Source organism: Triturus cristatus, chromosome 2_2, assembly GCF_964204655.1.
Source record: "Triturus cristatus chromosome 2_2, aTriCri1.1, whole genome shotgun sequence".
Taxonomy (NCBI): Eukaryota; Metazoa; Chordata; class Amphibia; order Caudata; family Salamandridae; genus Triturus; species Triturus cristatus.
This window is the reverse complement of record NC_140582.1, coordinates 924302882-924325346: the sequence shown is the minus strand read 5'-3', so window position 1 is coordinate 924325346 and position 22465 is coordinate 924302882. Positions and strand designations below refer to the sequence as shown.

Sequence of the window (22465 nt, the reverse complement as noted above, 5' to 3'; positions counted from 1 at the left end):
TAGATGTGCGGAAAGTACAAAGAGCAAATTTGTATTTGAAAAAAAATAACAAATGGTATGAATCAATTTATATAGAAGAAGAAGAAGAAGAAGAAGATTTTCAAGAAGACACAGAAACACCAACTGGACAAATTGAAAAAGTGGACAAGTCAAAGGAAGAAGAAATTTATGAACATTTTAGCATACATCCTCTTCATTCGAAAGAAGTTATGGGAGACAATATTGATCTCTTTCAGATGAAGAAAGCAAAAGGAACTCCTGTGAGTGTATGGGAGGAGAGCTTGGAAGCTCGATGTTTTCCTCAGCTGTTTCCTAAAGGAAAAGGAGGACGATACGATGAACGTCCAGAACAGATTCCAGCTTCAGAGTATCGGACTACAAGACTATATGCTGAAGATCCCAGATTTCGACAAAGTATTCCTTATTTGTTCCATCTTTTATTTGAAAGCGACTTGTCTGCACTGTCTTATGCAGTAAATCACATTTTAAAAAGTGGAGTACATTTACAAAATGTGTCTGCTAAGGATTTTATGGAGAAAGTGCAGCACCGAGATGATCATTTGGAAACACAACTGATCAATCTGATGGCTTGTCAGCGTGGGACAAATGAATATTGGTACCGACGCCATGGTGAACTAAAATGCATGTTACGGAATTTAGGAACACCAACATGGTTCCTTACCCTAAGCTGTGCCGAGTACGCTTGGGATGATTTACTGGATTTTCTACGAGAGGCCAATTCAAACATTAAAAACATCGAATACAAGACAGCAGGAGAACTGTGCTCATTGGATCCGGTTAATGTTTGCAGATATTTCAATCATAGATTTGAGGCTATGATGTCCTTCATCTGCAATAAAAAAAATCCACCCCTTGGAGAAGTAGTGGATTTCTTTTGGAGAAAAGAGTACCAGGCAAGAGGTGCTCCTCATATTCATATGCTGTTGTGGATCAAGGATGCCCCAAAGTTTGGAACAGATGCTGATGAAGCAGTGTTATCTTACATTCAAGAATATGCAACATGTGCTATACCAAAAAGCACAGAAGAGAACAAGTTAAAGGAGCAAGTTTTACGTTTCCAAAGTCATCGGTGTGGAAAATACTGTCGACGGAAATACAAGAGCAAAGAAAAATACTACACTAAATGTCGATTTGGATTTCCTAGACCTGTTCTTTCAAATGGAAGAGTAAACAGTTTTATGTCAGCTGTGAGACATACCATCACAAGAAAATCACCTAAGAATACCTACAACCTTAAAAGAAAAGAAGAATCAAAAAATATAAATGACTACAACCCAGTCATTTTATCCATGTGGAACGCTAACATGGATATACAGTATGTAGCTGACAATTCCATTGCTGTTGCACGATATGTAACGTCTTACATTACGAAATCAGAAAAAACAGAATTGAAGGAAATGTGGGAAGAGATTTCTCACGAGAAGACTGTCAGTAAGAAGCTGTACAGTTTCAGTTTGAAGATGTTATCGCATCGAGAAATTGGATCCTACGAATGTTCAGATAGGTTATCTTCTGCAAGTCTCTACTCGAAGTCAAGAAGAATAATTTGGGCAAGTTTAGGCCTTGCAGCAATGAGAAATCGGGTACTGAAATCTGTAGGAGAAATTGAATATTTGGTCGAGAATGACCCAGAAAGTACAGATATATTGAAAACAAACATGTTGGACACATATTATCCCAAGAGAAGTCAACATCTGGAGAACATGTGTCTCTATGAAGTGCTGCAGAATTACATTTATTCAAGGAAAGCCGCAGAAGACATCAATAATGGAAAATATAAAGTCGTTGGTGAAGAAGGATGTTTGGTGAAGCAAACAAAAGGAAGTTTGATAAATCACCGGAAGCTGAGTTGCGACACTACTGACAAGAAAGAATTTTACTACTTGGCTCTTTTACAGTTGTTTAAACCATGGCGTACAGAGGATGAACTACTGGGAGAATTTCAAAGCTATGAAGATTCATTTAATGCTTGCAAAGACAGCATACAATGCAATACATTCACAACTTATCTGCAAATGTTAAATGAAGAAATTGAACAGGAAACTACAATTGCAGCAGAAATAGCTAGAGACAGTTCTCAGGACAGCCAAAGTTCAGGAACACACAGTCAAGATCCCCTAGGACAACCAATCATTGAAAATAAAGCATCAATAGCCATGAATGAAGTGGAAACGGCTATGAATCAAGCTCAAGAAGAATTTATAGACTTAGAAAATTTGGAAAGACAACTGAATCAAGAGCAGCAACAAATTTATGAAGAGATCAAAAACAAAATTGATCACGGATTTCTACATGTAAAAAAAGAGTGCTCATGCACATCATTTCATCCAATCAGGATGTATGTAAGCGGACAAGCTGGAACTGGAAAAAGTTTCCTAATAAAAGTCATCAGAAGCTACCTACAGCAAAAAACGGATTCTACTTTGTCTTGTGTGGTTACTGCTCCAACTGGGTTAGCAGCATATAACATAAAAGGAATCACCTTACATCGTTTGCTAATGTTACCAGTGGAGCATGAGAACAAAATACAATTCAACAAGCTAACTGGAGAAGCATCCTTGGAAGTTTCAAGAGTATTGAAGAAGATGCAAGTTCTCATTATTGATGAGGTGAGCATGGTATCAAACCTAATGCTTGCCTTTGTGCATTTAAGAATGCAGCAAATTTTGAAGACAGACTATGACATGTTATTTGGTGGAAAACACGTCATAGTTTTTGGAGATCTTTTGCAACTTACTCCAGTTAAAGGACAACCAGTGTTTAATACTGTGACACATGAAGACACGAAGAAGTCATTGGGAAGCATCGGAAATACAAATATTTGGTCCTTCTTTGAGTACAAGGAACTTACTACTAATATGAGGCAAGCAAACGATGAAGAATATGGAAGTATTCTGAAAGATATCAGGATTGGACTACTGACAGAAGTTGGCAAAAAAGCATTACAGAGTCGGCTGCTACATAATTTATTTCCAAAGGAAGAAATAGTTGCAGAGAAGATATACAAGAACATTGCAGAAAACAAAAGTGTCATCTGCTTAATGCCAACTCTACGTGAATGCTCAATATTCAATGAGGAGCTTTTGAAATTGGAAAAGGAAGAGATCAGGAAATTGGAAGCAGAGGACAAAATTGAGGATGGAAGAATTACTGTCACAGTAACAGGCAAACTGAAAAATAAATTGGACTCACTAGGGAAGAACATCTCCAAAACAGCTGGATTAGAAAAAAATCTATATGTTTGCATGAACTGTAGAGTGTTTTTAAGGAGAAATTTGGATGTTGAGAAAGGTTTAGTTAATGGAGCGACGGGAAGAGTTGTGGGTTTTATTAATTACCAGAAAAAAGAAGGAGTTGAATGTTTAAAAATAAAATTTGATCAGATAGATGAAGTTAAAGATATTTGTCGTTGTACAGTTCGTTTTATGCTTGTGAAAGACTTATATGTACGTAGGAAGCAGTTTCCGTTTTCTCTAGCATATGCTGTAACTATTCACAAGTCTCAAGGATTGACTGTAGATTGTGCATTTGTGAACATTGGTTCAACTGTGTTCAAAGAAGGTATGGCATATGTTGCTTTGTCACGAGTCAAAACATTATCAGGTTTATTCATGATAGACTTTGATGAGTCAAAAGTTAGTGCTGATACAAACTGTGTAAAAGAGTATAATAGATTAAGAAGAAGCTATGCTCCTCATTTAGGTCAGTATCCTGTGTTGGAGAAACGTGTAGTTTCTCGTAAAAGAAAAAATGAGAATATCTGTAGTGAAGATGTAGAGAAGAGGAAAAAAAAGAGGAGTGATGTAATTGCAAGCAAAAAGAAAAAGGAAAATGAAGAACAGGTTGTAGGATGTCATTTTGAAAATAGCTCTGGTGTCAACTGCTACGCAAATGTAGTGCTGAATGTTGCATTTTATCTAGAAAGTTTGCAAGAGCAGATAATAGTAAATCAGGGAAAAAGATTCTGTTCAGAGCTGAGTCTCCTTTTTCAAAAGCTGAGTAAAGATAAAACTCAAATAGAAAGTGATACTGACATTAGAAAACTTTTAGATGTATGTTCAGGACGAACACAGTTTTCTCAAAATGAACAGCAAGATGCACATGAATTTTTGATGTATTTTCTTCAGGTAGTGGAAGAAGAAGGAGTTCCCATTGACATTTTTTTTGGTCTCTCTTATAAATGGGAACATAGACGTGATAATTGTTATAATATATGTGGCTCTATTGTTGATAATGAAAGGTTTATTTATTTGACATTGCCAGAGAGTAAAACAGTCACTTTTGCAAAATTAGTTAAAGATGCTAATCATAGCATGAAATGTAGTGAGTGTAATTCTGACATGTTTTCAACATTAATTTTAAAGGAATACGGACAGTATGTAATTTTAATGATGCAACGATGTAGAGCTGATGGTTCAAAATTGGATACTTTAATAAAGAAGTTTACAGGACAGCAATTATCAATTTCAGGAAAAACTTTTGTAACTGTTGCAATAATTTTCCATGAAGGACCTACTGTTACTTCTGGACATTACACAGTTTATCTTAAATGTGAAAAAGGCTGGACACTGTGTAATGATTCCCAATTGGTTTTTAAGCAACGTTTGCCTTTTGATTTAGCAAATTCCTATTTAATCTTCCTGAAACCTAAATTTTAGAGAGACTTGGCAAGATCTGGACAAAACAATTTTACCATTTTAATGGATTACCATTGCAATTTTGTAAAAAAAAGATTTTTTAAATTATCATTTGGCCTAATGGAAAGATAACCAATTGTAATGTGGACTTTTTTAATTTTTAATGAAACTTTGAAAAACCAATAATTTAGAGATTATCGGTAACTTCTGCACATTTTAAATTTTGGAATGTTATTGGACTGCCATTGGAAATTTTTTCAAAAATGTTTTAAAAAATTACTATTTGGCCATGTGGAAAAGTAACCATTTCTATTGTGGACTTAATAAATTATTCAAAAAATTTTCGAGAACCAAAATGTTACAGAGAATCGGTGAGATCTGGACAAATTAAACTTTAGAATTTTATTGGATTACCGTTGGTAATTTATTCCAAAAAAAAATTTAAAATTACTATTTGGTCTAAAGGAAATGGAATCAGATGTATTTTGGAGTTATTTGAGATATCATATTGTGATTATACTTCTGAAACAAACATATCAGACGGTATTTTAAAGAAATAAGTATTGGTATTAGATGATATTTTTTTAGAATATTATGCATTTCTATAATGTTAAGTTTAAGTAAAAAGAGATTCTGGGCTTTTTTATTACAATCTTTGTGATTGTTATTTTTTTTTGCCCGCTGTAAAATGATGAATGCAATTGCTTTCACAATTTATAGTGAAATGCAATATATTCTGAAAACAGCAAAAATAAGGCAAAAATATTTTTGGGAAAAAAATGTAAATATGTGTACTGTATTATAAAATGTTTTAAAAATATTAATACTTTTTTCTTTTTTTCCAGATAGATATAGAAAATTTTCGAAAACTACAAACATTTTTAAAACTATTTTTTAAAAAAACAAATGAATAAATATTTTTTCAGTGAGTATGGTAAGTCAATAATAATAATTGTAGTCTCTCAAGGACAATGTAATGTGATAAATGATTTTTAGTGTTTTTAAAAAAAAAAAAAAAAAAAAGTACGCGCACCGTACGCGTACGGTAAAAAAAAATAAAAAAAAGTTTTTAAAAACATATGTAAAAAAAAGATGAAAGATAAGGTTGGCTCTTAAAAGAACCGTTGTGTTCATGCAGGGACAGAGGAAAGGAAGCATGGGAAAATTATTCAAAGCGACAAATGTGCTGATCTATTTTGTTGTTCACTAGGGAAACACTGGTCTCCCTATGGCAAATTAGATCTTTACAAAATGTGCAATGAATATCAACCTTCCGAAATCGAGGGTTCATTTCCAGAGGGCCAGCAAAAGGAGATTCTCCCCCCACAGATGAAGGGCTCACCTGACCTGCAGAAGAAGGAGTCAGCCCTGCAGATGATGGTTCAGGCTGAGCTACTGTGGATGTACTGGCTCGTCTTTCTGAAGAGTTACCTCCAAAAAGATGACCATGTGTCCTTCTGTGTACATCCTGGAGGTGTCTCTTCATGGTGTGATTCCCAAAGGAATACTTCCTGTTAGGATTACCTCTAGAAAGTACACGCTTACACAGCTTACAAGTCACTAAGGGTGCATTTACCTTTTGCTGGCCTTCAGGAAAAGTAAAATAATCCCATACATAAGAGGGCTTTTGTTTCCTCGATCTCTGCCTCAAGACAGTGCTGCTAGTGCTAGCCTCACTCTCAGAAGAGCTCTGCTGTTCTGCCATCGTATCCCAAAGACAAACCAGCTCCTTCTCCCAAGGGATCACAAGCAGAAATGAGGGGAATGGGTGTGGTGTAGGAGAGTTCTAGAACTGAAAGTAGTTTCAACCAATCAAAAGTTGTGTTTCATGATCACATGACCTACCGTACGCTTACGGTACGCTTACGGTACGCTTACGGCAAAAGTGCGCATGCGCGTAAAAAAGACACGCGCTTGCGCGCATGCGCATAACAGTCACTCCCGGCACTTCCGCGTAACGTGCGCGTGTAGCGTACACGCGTACGCGTCCCACGCGGAGTACGCGCGGCTACGCAAATTGCGTAACTATACGCAAGCAGCGTAGGAAAATTACGGACGTTGCGTAAACCGTACGCTTACCGTGAGCTTACGGTACGCGTACTAAAAAAATTAAAAAAAAAAAAATTTAAAAAAAATTAGCATTTAAAAAACCTTGCAAATTCACTGAAAAAACCATGGGTTTCACACACGTTATAGTTAGGAATTAGCATTTAAAAAACCTTAGAAATTCAGTGAAAAAACCATAGGTTTCACACATGTTATAGTTAGCTGGACATTTTACTTCGAAAAAAACCAATGAAATTGCCCCGTTATAGTTAGTTCAGCTAACTATAACTCGCGCGCCCGCAATGCACTGCTGATGACGTCACATATTACATCACTCATGACATGGTCAGTGACATCACTCATGACATCACTGATGACATCTCAAATGACATCACTGATGACATCACTGATGACATCATCCTTGTGATAGAGTGGTAGACCTCCTCTCACCCTAATATAACCTTTGACACACACATTCAAAAATAGAGACTAAAATTTTCAAAACAATGGACATACCAATACCAGTTACAACAACCTCTTCAGTAATTCTAAGATCCACATACACATCCACTCATTGACCAACAGTCCAATACAGTCACTCATACATGTACTCACTCATCATATGTACTCATACACCTATACATCCTGTTACACAATGCCACTCATGCATAGAGTTACTCACACACATAGTCACTCGTGCTAATAAAGAATCAAACATACATTTACTTGCATATACAGTTATACACACACCACCATACTTACTTCTACGGAAACTTACACATACTTAGTCTTTTAAACAATCACTTATAGAAACACATACTTATTCATACAGGAACTCTTCCAATCTCTCACCCTTGCATATACTCACATATATACACCAATAGTCACATATACTAGTTTTAAACATATGTAGTTACTCATAAAGACACTATTGAGACAGTCATTCACTCACTAACACACCCATACACACACTCATCCACCCATGCAGTCCTGCACACATGGTCTGTTCAACACATACAAACAGTGAGTCACTCATTCATGCACCTATGCACTACGTAATACCCCCCACCGAACCATGCAGACACTCAGACTGATACTCAAAAAACCAACTAATAACCTATATAGTCACCCATGTAGCTACTCACCAACCCATGCAGCCACTTATACACAAAGTGAGAGACTGATACAGATATATACATATTTAAACATTACTCACTAAGCCATGTATTCACTAAGATACACTTAATCAGTCAGTTAAACAATCAATTTTTCAAAAACAAATCATCCATTTAGACACTTATATACCCATTTATTCTTCCATCGACCTTGAGATATACATATATAAAACATATTTAATTTTCAGAAAAACACACATTCACTGGATGATGTCATCAGTGATGTCATCAGTGATGTCATTTGAGATGTCATCAGTGATGTCATGAGTGATGTCACTGACCATGTCATGAGTGATGTAATATGTGACGTCATCAGCAGTGCATTGCGGGCGCGCGAGTTATAGTTAGCTGAACTAACTATAACGGGGCAATTTCATTGGTTTTTTACGAGTAAAATGTCCAGCTAACTATAACATGTGTGAAACCTATGGTTTTTTCACTGAATTTCTAAGGTTTTTTAAATGCTAATTCCTAACTATAACGTGTGTGAAACCCATGGTTTTTTCAGTGAATATATATATATATATATATTACCTACTGGCGGTCGCCAGTAGATAGTTATAGTTAGGACCGTGTTTCCATAGGATAACTATAACTCGCGCGACCGCCACTCTATCACAAGGATGATGTCATCGGTGATGTCATGAGTAATGCAACTGACCATGTCATGAGTGATGTAATATGTGACGTCATGAGCACTGGATTGCGGGCGCGCGAGTTATCTGACCTAACTATAACAGGGGAATTTCATTGGTTTTTCACGAGTGAAATGCCCAGCTAACTGTAACATGTGTGAAACCTATGGTTTTTTAAGTGAATTTGCAAGGTTTTTTAAATGCTAATTCCTAACTATAACGTGTGTGAAACCTATGGTTTTTTCAGTGAATATATATATATATATATATAATTTTTTTTAGAAATTGTGACGATTTTTTGAACCATAATTATAAATAAAGAAATGAATGCTTCATAGCACCGCTATCTAATGCTGATATAATTAAATTATCCTAAACCACAGAATTCAAGACAAACACAGTAGTTTAACGATTCACACAAACATAATACTAACCAGAGCAATCGCAATTACTAATGGATTTGCCAGAAGACAAGATAGCCTCCACGCTCCAAAGTAATGCTGATATCAGAATCTCAGTTCATGAACATCGGGATTGGTTAGAGGTTTGATTCAGAAAGACAAGGAGTGACTCGCCTCATAAATATATAATGCTCACATCTTGTGTGACGCAGAAGCTTCCAGCTTGGTAATGCTGCTCAACTGGCAGCTAACTAAGACCAGGGCTCGAGTCGGGGTACCACGCGTGTGGACGGCGTCCCCCCACTTATTTTAACGGGAGCTCGATAACTGGAGCAAATGGAGCCACACATTCACTCTTTGGCCTCTCTGGGGCGAGAGCGGAGCTCATTCAGAACGCTGCTCACGCGCTGGCTTCTCTGCTGCAACTGCATCTAAGGGGTGAGCGAGGGGAGGTAATGAGTCTGATGGTGCAAACCACCTTTCGTGACGTCACTTCCCGTCATGACGTCAGCGTCCCCCCCACTTCTTTTTTAGGTCTCGGCTAGCGTAGGCTGCGCAGACATGCGCAGTCTCGCTGGCGAGATTTTATGTTTTTGGGTAGCTCTCACTAGCGGGGTTTAAGCCCCGCCCCTCTTTTCCATTGGCTGGTGTCACCTTTTATGCTAAACGGTGGGCAGCCATTGGAAAAGAGCTTCCAGTGACGTACACTTTTCTCTTTTGGAGCCGTCCCAGTTGGACTGGCTCATCTAACTTCCTGCTGGCGTAAAAGGTTTCTTATCTTCTTTATGGGGGCCAAACACATGGCCCCATAAAGACAAGAAACCTTTTAGCAGGCGAGGCCGTCCAAGTGGGACGGCAGAAAAAGGCGATGAAAACGCCATGGCGAGCGCTTGTTACTTCCTTACTGTCACATGCTATGTCACTGTAATCCGTGATTTATCTGCAGGGAGTCCTTCTATGCTACACACAAGCACCTTCATGGCCTTTTGTGCCACAGCAGTCGTTCCTAAATTTCTCTAGCTTTCTTGCGTGGAGACAGTACAAGCAATTTCCGGGCGTGTAAGATCCACAGAGCCGTGTTTTTTGTCTTTCAGTTTTATATAGCTCGAATTCAACCTGGAGGTATCAGGGCGCTTTACAGGAGCACCAGCTGTTCCAGACGGACACATCCATGTTTTGGTAGGGCCGGGGAGATGAAGTGATTTGCCCAGAATCACAAGAGGTTGAGCCACAGAGACTCGAACCTGGTAACCCAGCTTCGAGGTCATTCGCTCTAACAGTTAGGCCACATCTTAATGAGTCCAGCCGGCAGGGACAGGGTCCCCTGTACTTACACTCCAGATTGTGTTACTCCTGGGTGTGTCACTATTAGTTTGTCAGTCCTGTGTGTCTCTCCTGAGGTTATCACTCCTGGATGTATCACTTCTGGGTGTGTAATTACTGAGGGTGTCACTCCTGAGTGTGCCACTGGGGCGTGGGGGAGAGCAAACAACCCAGTACTGGTCACCGTGTTCTATTTGTATGCCGATGCTTGTTTAAACCCGAGAGGCGCTTGGTGGGCGCTATACCCCGACATTGTCACGTGAGAGCTTGTGTCTCACTCTTCGCCAACCAACAGGAAGTGTGTGAATCTTCTGGGAGCGAGGGACACTTATGGAGGGGAGAGAGTGTATCCCCCACGAGCATGAGAGTACCTCTGAGGCATGTGACAGTGAGTGCATGTGTGAGTGCATGTGAGATCCGCAGAGCCGTGTTTTTTGTTTTGCAATTTTATATAGCTCGAACTCAACCCGGAGGTATCATGGCGCTATACACGAGCACCAGCTGTTGCAGACGGGCACATTCATGTTTTGTTAGGTGTGGGGAGATGAAGTGATTTGCCCAGAATCACAAGAGGTTGAGCTGCAGAGACTCGAACCTGATAACCCAGCTTCGAGGTCATTCGCTCTAACAGTTTGGCCACATCTTAATGAGTCCAGCCTGCAGGGACAGGGGCCCATGTACTTTCACTCCAGAGTGTGTCACTCCTAAGTTTGTCAGTCCTGTGTGTCTCTCCTGAGGTTATTACTCCTGGATGTATCACTACTGGGTGTGTCATTACTGAGGCTGTCACTCCTGAGTGTGTCACTGGGGCGTGGGGGAGAGCAAACAACCCGTACTGGTCACCATGTTCTATTTGTATGCCGATGCTTGTTTAAACCCGAGAGGCACTTGTTGGGCGCTGTACCCCAACCTTGTCACGTGAGAGCTTGTGTCTCACTCTTCGCCAACCAGCAGGAAGTGCGTGAATCTTCTGGGAGAGAGAGGCACTTATGGAGGGGAGAGAGCGCATCCCCCACGAGCACGAGAGTACCTCTGAGGCACGTGACAGTGAGTGCATGTGTGAGGGCGTGTAAGATCCGCAGAGCCGTGTTTTTTGTCTTGCAGTTTTATATAGCTCGAACTCGACCCGGAGGTATCATGGCGCTTTACACGAGCACCAGCTGTTCCAGATGGGCACATCCATGTTTTGTTAGGCGTGGGGAGATGAAGTGATTTGCCCAGAATCACAAGAGGTTGAGCCGCAGAGACTCGAACCTGGTTACCCAGCTTCGAGGTTGTACGCTCTAACCGTTAGGCCACATCTTAATGAGTCCAGCCTGTAGGGACAGGGGCCCATGTACTTACACTCCAGAGTGTGTCACTGTTAAGTTTGTCAGTCCTGTGTGTCTCTCCTGAGGTTATCACTCATGGATGTATCACTACTGGGTGTGTCATTACTGGGTGTGTCATTACTGAGGGTGTCACTCTAGAGTGAGTCACTGGGGTGTGGGGGAGAGCAAACAACCCCGTACTGGTTATCGTGTTCTATTTGTATGCCTATGCTTTCTTAAACCCTAAAGGCGCTTGGTAGGCGCTATACCACAACCTTGTCACGTGATAACTTGTGTCTCACTCTTCACCAACCAGCAGGAAGTGCGTGAATCTTCTGGGAGCGATGGGCACTTATGGGGGGGGGAGAGTGCATCCCCCACAAGCACGAGAGTACCTCTGAGGCACGTGACAGTGAGTGCACGTGTGAGGGCGTGAAAGATCCACAGAGCCGTGTTTTTTGTCTTGCAGTTGTATATAGCTCGAATTCGACCCGGAGGTATCAGGGCACTTTACACGAGCACCAGCTGTTCCAGACGGGCACATCCATGTTTTGTTAGGCGCGGGGAGATTAAGTGATTTGCCCAGAATCACAAGAGGTTGAGGCACAGAGACTCGAACCTGGTAACCCAGCTTCGAGGTCAAATGCTCTAACCGTTAGGCCACATCTTAATGAGTCCAGCCTGCAGGGACAGAGGCCCCTGTACTTACACTCCAGAGTGTGTCACTCCTGGGCGTGTCACTCTTAAGTTTGTCAGTCCTGTGTGTCTCTCCTGAGGTTATCACTCCTGGATTTATCACTACTGGGTGTCATTACTGAGGGTGTCACTCCTGAGTGTGTCACTGGGGCGTGGGGGAGAGCAAACAACCCCGTACTGGTCACCATGTTCTATTTGTACGCCAATGCTTGTTTAAACCCGAGAGGCACACTTCACACGTACTGTAATGTACAAACTACGCACAATCCATCATGCTCAGTCTTCTGAATGAAAGGCAGCTACCGTTTAATAAATAAACACTGATCGTGTCTCCCAGCTGTTTCACATGCAGACCCCACAGAGGGCAGTGCTTTGACGCGCACCCTCCGAGCTTTGTAACACTCACATGCAGCCTCCGACTCTGTACACCTCCAGAGCCACACACCTATTTGTATGTGTACCTCTCCTCTGTCCCCGGCCACACGCTTTCTCAGCGTACTGAAACTCCCCTGGATGTCTAGCTCCTCTTTACTCCTCTTGGCGCTATGTCGTATGCTACAGGAGCAGGCGCAGTTCTGTGAGGTGAACAAGGGAGGGCACCTCATTTCCTCACAGCTGTGATCGGTAGCAATCTGAGTATGTCAGGTATGTGAGGTGGGGCACCGACCACCAAAAAATACAATAATTTTGTTTTAAATGCAAGCCTGCAGCTGTTCCACAACTACAACGTGTCAACAACATCGGTAGTCATAGGCGCACTGTTGACATATTCTGTAGTGTGCACACCACGCCCACACTTGACACGTACTGTAGTGTACACACCACACACACACTTGACACGTACTATAATGTACAAACTATGCACAATCCGTCACGATCAGTCTTTTGAATGAAAGGCAGCTACCGTTGAATAAATAAACACTGATCGTGTCTCCGAAGTCCGCACTCGGCATTACTCACAGTGAGGACTCTAGAATCTTCCTTTCAGAAACTGTTGCTAAGCTCGAAACTGCATTAAAGGTTTGCAAGATTTGGCTCCCTCTAACCCACGGCTCTTACCTTAATTAGGTACGCCTTCTGTGTTGTGTACCGTTCCCATTGTACCCTTCACACTTTGTAGCACACAGTGTAGACAAGGGTATTCATAGACAAGTGTAGACATTTTCTAAACAAAAGGGGTCATATGTGGTTCGGCGAAGTGGCAAACCCTCTGCAAGGGTTAACTGGTCAGCTTTCAGTTGACGATTGCTGCATTCAGGTGTTAAACTGGTACTAATGAGGTGCGGCTTTGCTCATACACTATTAGTAGTTGTTAAACTGTCAAAAAACTGAATTATCACTGCTACATATTGTGCCACATTATGTTACATATTCGACTTTCCTTGCTGCATAATTATGTCAACCCTATTCTTCACCGCCACTTAATTCTAGTGGCCATGCTATGGTGCTTTATAGTGTTTAATTAGCTGATGTAAGAAATACCTCATGGGCAGATATTTCTATTGTTCTGGTGTCAATCTGGCACTGACCAGATGTGGCAACAACACCTTGTCACAGCCTGGAGTGCTGGTCCATTGGCAGAACCCCCAATCTGAAGTGAGAATAAACAGTATACATGGGTGGCAGGTCATTATATCCAAATAAGTTTTTCTGCCCCTATAGATTTTGTTTCCAACTATCGCTAGCATGTACTGCTAGTAACTGCGGCCTATGTGGTGGTTCTTTCTGGCTTACCTGTACGTCATAGAAATTTTCACCATCCAGAGATAAATAAATCTAAAGGGAAAGTTGAAAGAAATGAAGGGCGACAGCAGCTCAAGTATTTAGGATTAACAAGTCAGGATTCACGGTGTTACAGTTCGCATGAAGCACACAACAGGAAGCAGCTACGGATAGGTCACATTATAGTACTTTGTGTCATGTGACACAGAGCGCCACCCTCTGACACAAATGTCACCTGATAAGTAATGTAAACCCTTCTCCCCACCATAATAACAAAAAGATGCAACCAGGTCTCGACTGGCCCAAAAGCAGCAGCAAATGCTGCTCAGTGTGCACATTCACCCTGCCAATAACAAGGATTACTGCCTTCACTATTGAAAAACATAGCCAATAGGTCTCGCCTTTGGGCCCTTATAAATATTTAGTTATGCAGCACAATATCCTTGGTTCTATAAGGTCCAGAAGGCGAGACCTATTGGCTATGCCAATGCTTGTTTAGGACTTGTGCCCTGACTAAGACTAGAAGGAACTTGAAAAATATGCTATGAACTAATATTGGGAATCGTGCATACATTGGGGTGGAGGTCAGATTTACTATTCTGACATTTCGATATGATACACTTGAAGTGGAGTTCGGTCAGGAGCACCGCCCAATCGTCTGTCTGCACTACGTGCTCCCTGTCAGCAAATGAAACCATACATCATGTGCTAATCTTCTGTCCAGCATTCTTAAAGCATTTAGACGGAAATGGATACGACCACTGTGCAAGTAATCATGGTATTCAGAGATACCTGGAGGTACTTAGAATCCTGACAGGAGACACAGCCACTTACACTGTCTTCGCAGTTAGCAAGTTTCTATTTTTCGGTTTTGCTTATGAGGAAAATTAATGGACTTCAGTTTTAGATCAGGAGATAGTGGTTTCGTGTCACTGGTTGCTATTTTGCATATGATCGAACTTTCTTATCCTTGCGGTGGCATGAAAATTGTTTTATACTTTTTAAACAGTTCTTACTACGTATGGAATAGGATGATAAGATTTTTACTCGGTAATAGCAATTTTAACACTTTTAAAAAACTGTATATCAATGTTGTTTTACTATTTGTAAGCTTTATGGAATCAATTTTCCGAACTAAACTTTTATTACTACTATTCTAACTACATTCTAGCAAACATTTGGGTACATCTATGTTTGAGGAGGAAGGCAGATTTAATATCTTACCCCTATTCCAACAAGCATACTTAGGGGCTGAGTGAAAAAATTGTAACTCAAATCTAACAGACATAGGGCAAAGTGTGCAGATTAGAGGCAGATCCACCATTCTAACTTCAGTCTCACCCTGATCTAAAAGGTAGATCAAGCACTATGCATTTCATCCTTCGTATATGAATGCACATCATCCTCCTGCACCATTCACCGAAATGTCAAATGTCATAAGTTCAAATGTGAGAGAGTGAATAGTTTTCAAACCAAGTGAGGCCATGTTAGAAAATACTGTTGGGGACTATGAGTGAGAATTTATGAACCAGAAATATCTATTGCATTGTGCTTTCCTGACAGTGTTACTAAATATGTGCATTTCTACCAACAGAAGGAAGAAGAAGTTGCCATAAACGATAAACCTGTGCCTTTCAGCATCACTCAGAGGATGCCTTCAGTAAGATACCAATATCTTTATCCTATGGGGCGAGGATGCCTAGCGAGGGCTATAATGTTCAACAATCTAATTATGAATTACCTCGATTGGTGCTTACACCACAATTATTTGGCATAACGACCAATCCCTCTCCGAATCCGGGATCAGCAGTGTGTAACCAGTATTGAACTTCTGTCAAGCCCTTGTTTCCGTCCTCTAAGATCAATTCACAAACTTAGCACTGATTGACTTCTGAGAAGCATGATCTGCAGCACCCTGTAAGGCTCAGTTTGAATTCTCCTCTTTCCAGCAGTGTGTTTGATTTTTTGAGTCATCAAACAGGACACCAGACATTCATCCCCAGCCGATCATGTATCTTATATATTTGGTTATCACCATGCTCACAGCATCACTACCTGTCAGGTTGCATCACTTACTGACAGCATAACCCATTAGACAGGATTATTACCATGAATGTCCCACAGCCCGGATAAACCAGTATCTGACTATTGTGGTACCCAACAGCACCCGCCTTCAGCGACTGATGTTCAATGATTAATATTCCTTATAAAGCCGACCATAATCTGCCAGGAGGCACGCTGTAAATGTCTTAATATGCATTTGTCTTCAATTCTCCTCTCCTAACGCACTACTGTGAAGGACAGCAGAACAATATCCAGCAAATGATATGCATTCTTTTATACATACAGGGGCCTATTCACAAACTACATTTTGTAGTACTTTAGTAGGACTATAATAGTAATACAAGTACTACAAACTCACTAACCAATATGTGTGAATCTCCAACTCGCCTATCTTCTCTATGGGGAGATACTCACACATGAATGTTTATTACTTAGGGTCCGATTTCGATGTCGGACGGACCAGAGTCCGTCCGACATCGATTCGGTATTGGGACCGAGTGACCTCCTGTCAGCAGTCCCAACCCAGCAATTAGGATGCAACCGAACACTGTTCAGTTGCACTCCTATTCTTTACAATGCATTCCGAATGCATGCTCTAATTGTAAAGAGAAGAGGTGCAGTTCATCTTCAAAGGTGCCTGCCACGGGGTGCAGGGATCAACAGGGTGGCACCATAGGTGCCCCCTTGGCCTACAACCGGAAGCTGTGCACCCATGGGGGCCCTGCAGGGTGCCCCCAAAGTCGACTTCCATAGCCTTTCTGTGTGAGAAAGGCTGGCACAGAATGGCTGTCGGAATCCGACACTGGGGAAACAACCGTTACAACGCATGCTTTTCAACACATGCTTTTACCCCGCATGCCATTACAACTAAATGGCTTGCTGCAGGGAGTATAAGGTGTTGGATTTAACTCCAACACCTTCCCTACTGTTGCACAGATTGGAGTTGGAATAGTAAATTATACTATTCCAAACTCCAACGCACCCCCGACAGCAAGTCGTTCTAAAAACTCGCGTTGTAACGGCATGCGGGGTAAAAGCATACATTGTAACATCATACAACCCCGACATTGTAATTCCTCGGACGGAAAGAGCCGCCCTTGGGATTACTGGAGGCTTTCTGAATGGCAGATGGGCTCCCTGAGCCCGTCGGAAGCCATTAAAAAAAAGCAGTTCGGATTCCTTTCCGACCGACTCCATCCAAAGGTGTCGATTGGAAATAAATCCGAACAGCTAATTACAATGCCGTAGGAGTGGCTCCGACTGAGGGTCGGAGCCATTTACTACGGCATCGTAATCAGCCCCTTATTATTAAATGTGGGCGGGACCAGGGGAATTCAGCTCCTAAATAGATGCAGTGGCATAAGCAACCAGTGTCCTACTATTATTACTCAGTGAGTATCTTCCAGTCCTCTAAATAGACTATCGATTGTAACTATCCAGATTGCTAATCATACTTGACGGGAACACTGTAACCAGCTATTAACAGCCCAAGCCCAAGATCATCGGCAACCGGCAAAATGTACAAACTGTAGTGGCAAGGCTGGCCTCAAACAGGAAGAAGCATGGCTACACTACAGGGACGGCCGCTCGAAGCCGGAGTTATTTCCACTGTGCTCATTCGTAAAGGATCTGGAGAATGGTCCTGTCTACAAGCAAAAGTTATCCTCCCACTGGATTCTAGCAAAGAATACACAAACAGACAACAAAAGGACCACCAATTAACAGAAGTTCAAACAGCAAGATCAGATGTTTAGGAAGAATGTATGACGTTACAACGCATACATTTACAATGCATGCCTTTACAACGCAGTTTTTACATCGCAACATCCTTTACAATGCATTCTTTTACATCGCATGCCATTACATTGCATTTTCAGAAACTACCTTTACAACTCATTCTATTGCATCGCATTATACCTTTACAACGCATACCATCACAATGCATACCATTAATTCACATTTAAGGTAAGTGTTGGATAGTATACGGGTAATAATTACTATTCTAACTCCAGTGAGTGCAACAGTAGGGTAAGTGTTGGATAGTGTAGGGGTAAAAATTACTATTCTAACTCCAGTGAGTGCAACAGTAGGGTAAGTGTTGGATAGTGTAGGGGTAAAAATTACTATTCTAACTCCAGTAAGTGCAACAGTAGGGTAAGTGTTGGATAGCGTAGGGGTAAAAATTACTATTCTAACTCCAGTGAGTGCAACAGTAGGGTAAGTGTTGGATAGTGTAAGGGTACTATGCGTTGTAATGGTATGCATTGTAATGACTTGCGATGTAATGCCTGCGTTGTAGTGACATGTGTTGTAATGCCTGCATTGTAGTGACATGCGTTGTAATGACATGCGTTGTAGTGACATGCGATGTAATGGCTGCGTTGTAATGACATGCGATGTAAAGGATGTTGCATTGTAATTGCTGCTATGTAAAGGTTGCTTCCCGTTTAGAAATACAGGGATCTATTGTCTGGAATGCCCATAACCCGTTCATGAGGGTACAACCTAACTATAGTTGAATTGTTCAGTGATATGATTAGTAGGCTTGTGTTGTAGCCCAGTAAGCATGTGACTATTGCATTGATGTGTGTTTTAATGGAGTGAGTAGGAGGGGAAGATTTTACATAAGCTGAGACGGTGGTAGTGTGTGGATATGGAGGTGATGATAGAGATTAATCATACAATGCTACTTTAGAACATGCCGAGGCGTTCAACAAAAAAGTCTTCGCCCAACATAGTGAATGTAGCAGCCTGAGCAGGGTACGGTGGAAGGTGGTTGGTTTTGGTTTTCTCTGCTTTTAGCTTCAAATGGTTAAGTACCATTTAGAGTTAATTGGAAGGAGAAGAGTTAACAGAAGAGATGAGTCTGCTTAGTTTCATGCCAAAAAGTGAGACGAACTTTGGCACAAATGATAGAGCCTAGCAGATTACCTTACAATGAGCGACCAGGCAAAGCAGCTGATGGAGCAACAGAAGAAATAGTATTTGTGATCTTGGTGGTAAAAGGTGTACCATTCAAAGATGATGCCAAGTATCACCAAGGGAAGACTGACCTTTCAATAGTATATTGGGATTTACATTGTTGAAGGCAGCCGGGAGATTGATTCGATGAGAATGGCCGCATTCAAAATCATTAACTTAGCTTAATTCCTTAAGCAAATTCAAAGTCTGATCACCCTAAAGTCTAGCAAATGAATTTGATCTGCATGCTCTTTTGGCCCATCCTCACCCTTTTCATAAAAGTAAGCACCTCCCCCCTCTGCCTTTGCAGCTTCGCCTGGTGGCCTTGAACGTCCCCCTCTCCGGTGATATGACTAGCCTACGAGGTGCAGACCTGCAGTGCTACCGTCAGTCACAGGAGGCCTCACTCTACGGTACTTTCAGGGCTTTCCTATCTTCATCTAGCCAGGATCTCATCTCCATTGTGAAGAGGACCGACCGGAGCCTCCCAGTGGTGAACTTGGAGGTATGTCTGAATATGGTCTGGCTACAGGCTGGTTGGGCTATACGGAAATAACAGGAAGCCGTCAAAAGGCTTGTAGCACTTGGGCTGAGTCGGTGCCTTTTGCGAATGGCATCTGACTGACTCTCTCACATTGCTACTTGCCCTTATGGCTTTTGTCTCTGTATCCTGTGGCATTCTGGGGTTTGCAATCTGAATGTTCTAATGGGGCCCCACATGTTTACACACATTAGAACACTGGCATGTTAAGAGCTCCATTGAAGACAATGAAGTGGTCAAAAAATTCTGCTCCAACATTCCAATGTTTATCTTTCTGTTTTTCTCTGTTTCATTTATAACATTGTACCCCCAATGTGTGTAATGTTCTAATCGTGTTACTACAGCTCTCCTTTCTCGGGCTACAATGGTTGCTATAGGCCCTCACCCATGCTTGGGTTAGGGACTTCTGACAGCTGTTACTGCCCACAGAAGAAGGCAATATGTCACCATTATTTTTTAATAAGCTAATATTCTCCCTGATACTTGTTCTAGCTCTTTGTGCATAGTAATGGGAGATTGCAATGTCTCACTGCTAACTCTTACTTTCTGCCCTGAAGAGACTTTCCATATTTCCCAGCTCAGTAAACCATGTTTCATGTTCTAGGGCCAGGTGCTGAGCAGGAGCTGGAATTCTCTCTTTGAAGAGCCAAAGCACAAGTTCCACCCGAGGAACCCCGTCTACTCCTTCAATGGCCGCAACGTGATGCTGGATCCACTCTGGTAAGCGGGGCATGAAGAGGGACTGAACTGCCAGCCGTTGAGTTCTGGTGCCCAGGGTTCTCTCCATGGGGATGTATGACATATTCACGCATGCCTTTACAACGCATGCCTGGACAACGTGGGCAATACAACGGACGCTTGTTACCACACGTTCCATTGCAAAGGAAGTCATTACAACGACTTGCTTTAGGGAAGCGCTGGACTTTGGAATAGTATATTTTACTATTCTAACTCCAATCAGTGCAACAGTAGGGAAAGTGTTGGATTTAAAATCCAACAAGGAGGTCCCTAAAGCAAGTTGTTGTAATGACTTGCGTTGTAATGGAAGGCGTTGGAATGGAACGTGTGGTAACAATGCGTTCATTGTAGTATCTGCATTGTAATGGCACTGCGTTGTTGTGACAGCGTTGTAAACGCTGTTTCACCCCATGTCCATGATCTTTCTCCCTCACATTTCTTTGCAGGTCACAGCCTGATATCCTAATGGTTTTTGTTGGTAATGAAGTTGTGGTCATGGATTTCTTTTTGAAAAAAATTAGATTTTCACGAAATACCAAACCTGGCTCCATGTTTCAATGGTGATGTTTAACCTGTCGCGGTTTTGCAGCCTACCGCATTTAGCGTGCTGCGACGTTTGGTTTCACATTTCTGGTTATAAGTATGGGTCTACAAGTACCAGCAGGCTTTGTGCTGCTGGGTTCAAAACCAGAGCTTACTGCCCTTCTCACTCCAAAAACTTAACTATCTCAGCAATGGGTAACCTCTAAACATGCCACACTCCAGTCATTTCTGATGCCGCCATCGCTCTTGTGTCAGGCGTGTGCACAGCTCTGCGCTGTGCCTCCTAATTCCCAGACCTATAGTGAACGAAGTCCTGGTGTTCACAGTGTGATGTGTTATGCTGCTTGTAGGGAAGCCTCTTAGTGTCTGTAATGTTTCTTGGTCATGCGCTGCTGCTCTGTTCCGGGCTCGCAGGGGGTATTCTTTAGCACTGGATCTTAGCAGGCCACGGATGCATTGCTGTGCGGCCCCAGAAATCTCAAAAGCCAAGGGTGACATGGGCTATCTGGTTAGCTTGTGAGGAACAACAAGGTTGTGGGTACATGTTATGGTGGGCATGTGGGTGTAATGATGTCAGTATTTCTGAATCTCTAGGAGATCATGCCCAGGGAGTTATGTAGGCTTTGAGGTCAAACCTCTGCCAGCAGGGTAGCCATTGGTTCTCTAAGTGAATCTGTACATGTGGGACGGTGGTAAGCTGATGGCAGAGATCAAGCAAAGCAAAGCAGTTTCAAGGGGAGGGCGAGGCATAAGTGACGGGCATGATGAGAACGACACACTGCCAGAGGGGTTGGCCTTGGTATTTTGGTGTACCTTTACATTTAAATATATGGGTGTTAGCATTAGCAGCAATTCAGAGACAGTACTCGATGGCAACTATACCCGGGCCATATCGCGTTGCATATGGTATCAACATTCAGGTGCTGACTCAGGGTATTGTCATGGCCTGGGATGGATTGACCAAAATGGTCGTCCTCTTGAGAATCTTTCATTATTTCATCAATATGCCCTCACAGCTAACTATTAATTTTTTCAGGTAGCCAAACTCACTGGGCTTCTGGGAGGGGAAGGTTGGCCTGCACAGACTCAAACTGCCTATAACGGAGAGAGCAGTAGAAGTACCAAATGTGGAGCATTACTATCTGGCAGCGCAACTACAGTGGGTGACCAGATGGACAGCTGAGCCAAAACCACAAGAGGCTATTGCAGTTGTGATGGCTATTGTGCATGGCACTATGGGAAAATTATGAGCAAATAGAATTTATTGGTGACTCTGGCAATATATTGCTAGCTGCGACATTATGGATGTGGGGTCAATGTGGACCCTGTATCGAGCAGTACCACTTACAGCCTGGACTGCGCCAGGAATCTGCAACATGGGTGACCTGTATGAAGTCAGGAAGTTGTTTTATGAACGTAGGCGAGACTATGACTTGCTTCCAGGCAATTTTTAACCTGTAACACACTAGGACATGCACTACCCAGGACCTGGGGAATGGATGATGAAGATTCCCCAGTGGACAGAGCCCAATATTGACTGCTGATGTTTGGTGCAAGCCACAGAGCCATAACTGAACTTTACAAGACACTTCAGACATGGAACACAACCAACAATTATTACTCCACAGGCAGGATTGGCCGAACACCTGAGT

At 41.9% G+C, this 22465-nt stretch overlaps 1 protein-coding gene across 7 annotated transcripts in view; it reads left to right on the top strand.

Annotated features, from left to right (window-relative positions):
- Positions 1-22465, top strand: part of LOC146862954 (uncharacterized) — a 376918-nt gene that overhangs the window by 349515 nt on the left and 4938 nt on the right. For all 7 annotated transcript variants that reach the window (XM_085642327.1, XM_085642326.1, XM_085642324.1 and 4 more), the window contains 3 exons: positions 15561-15626; positions 19302-19496; positions 20137-20252. In XM_085642327.1, the coding sequence (XP_085498453.1) occupies positions 15561-15626; positions 19302-19496; positions 20137-20252 (377 nt within the window). The remainder of the gene's footprint in view (positions 1-15560; positions 15627-19301; positions 19497-20136; positions 20253-22465) is intronic.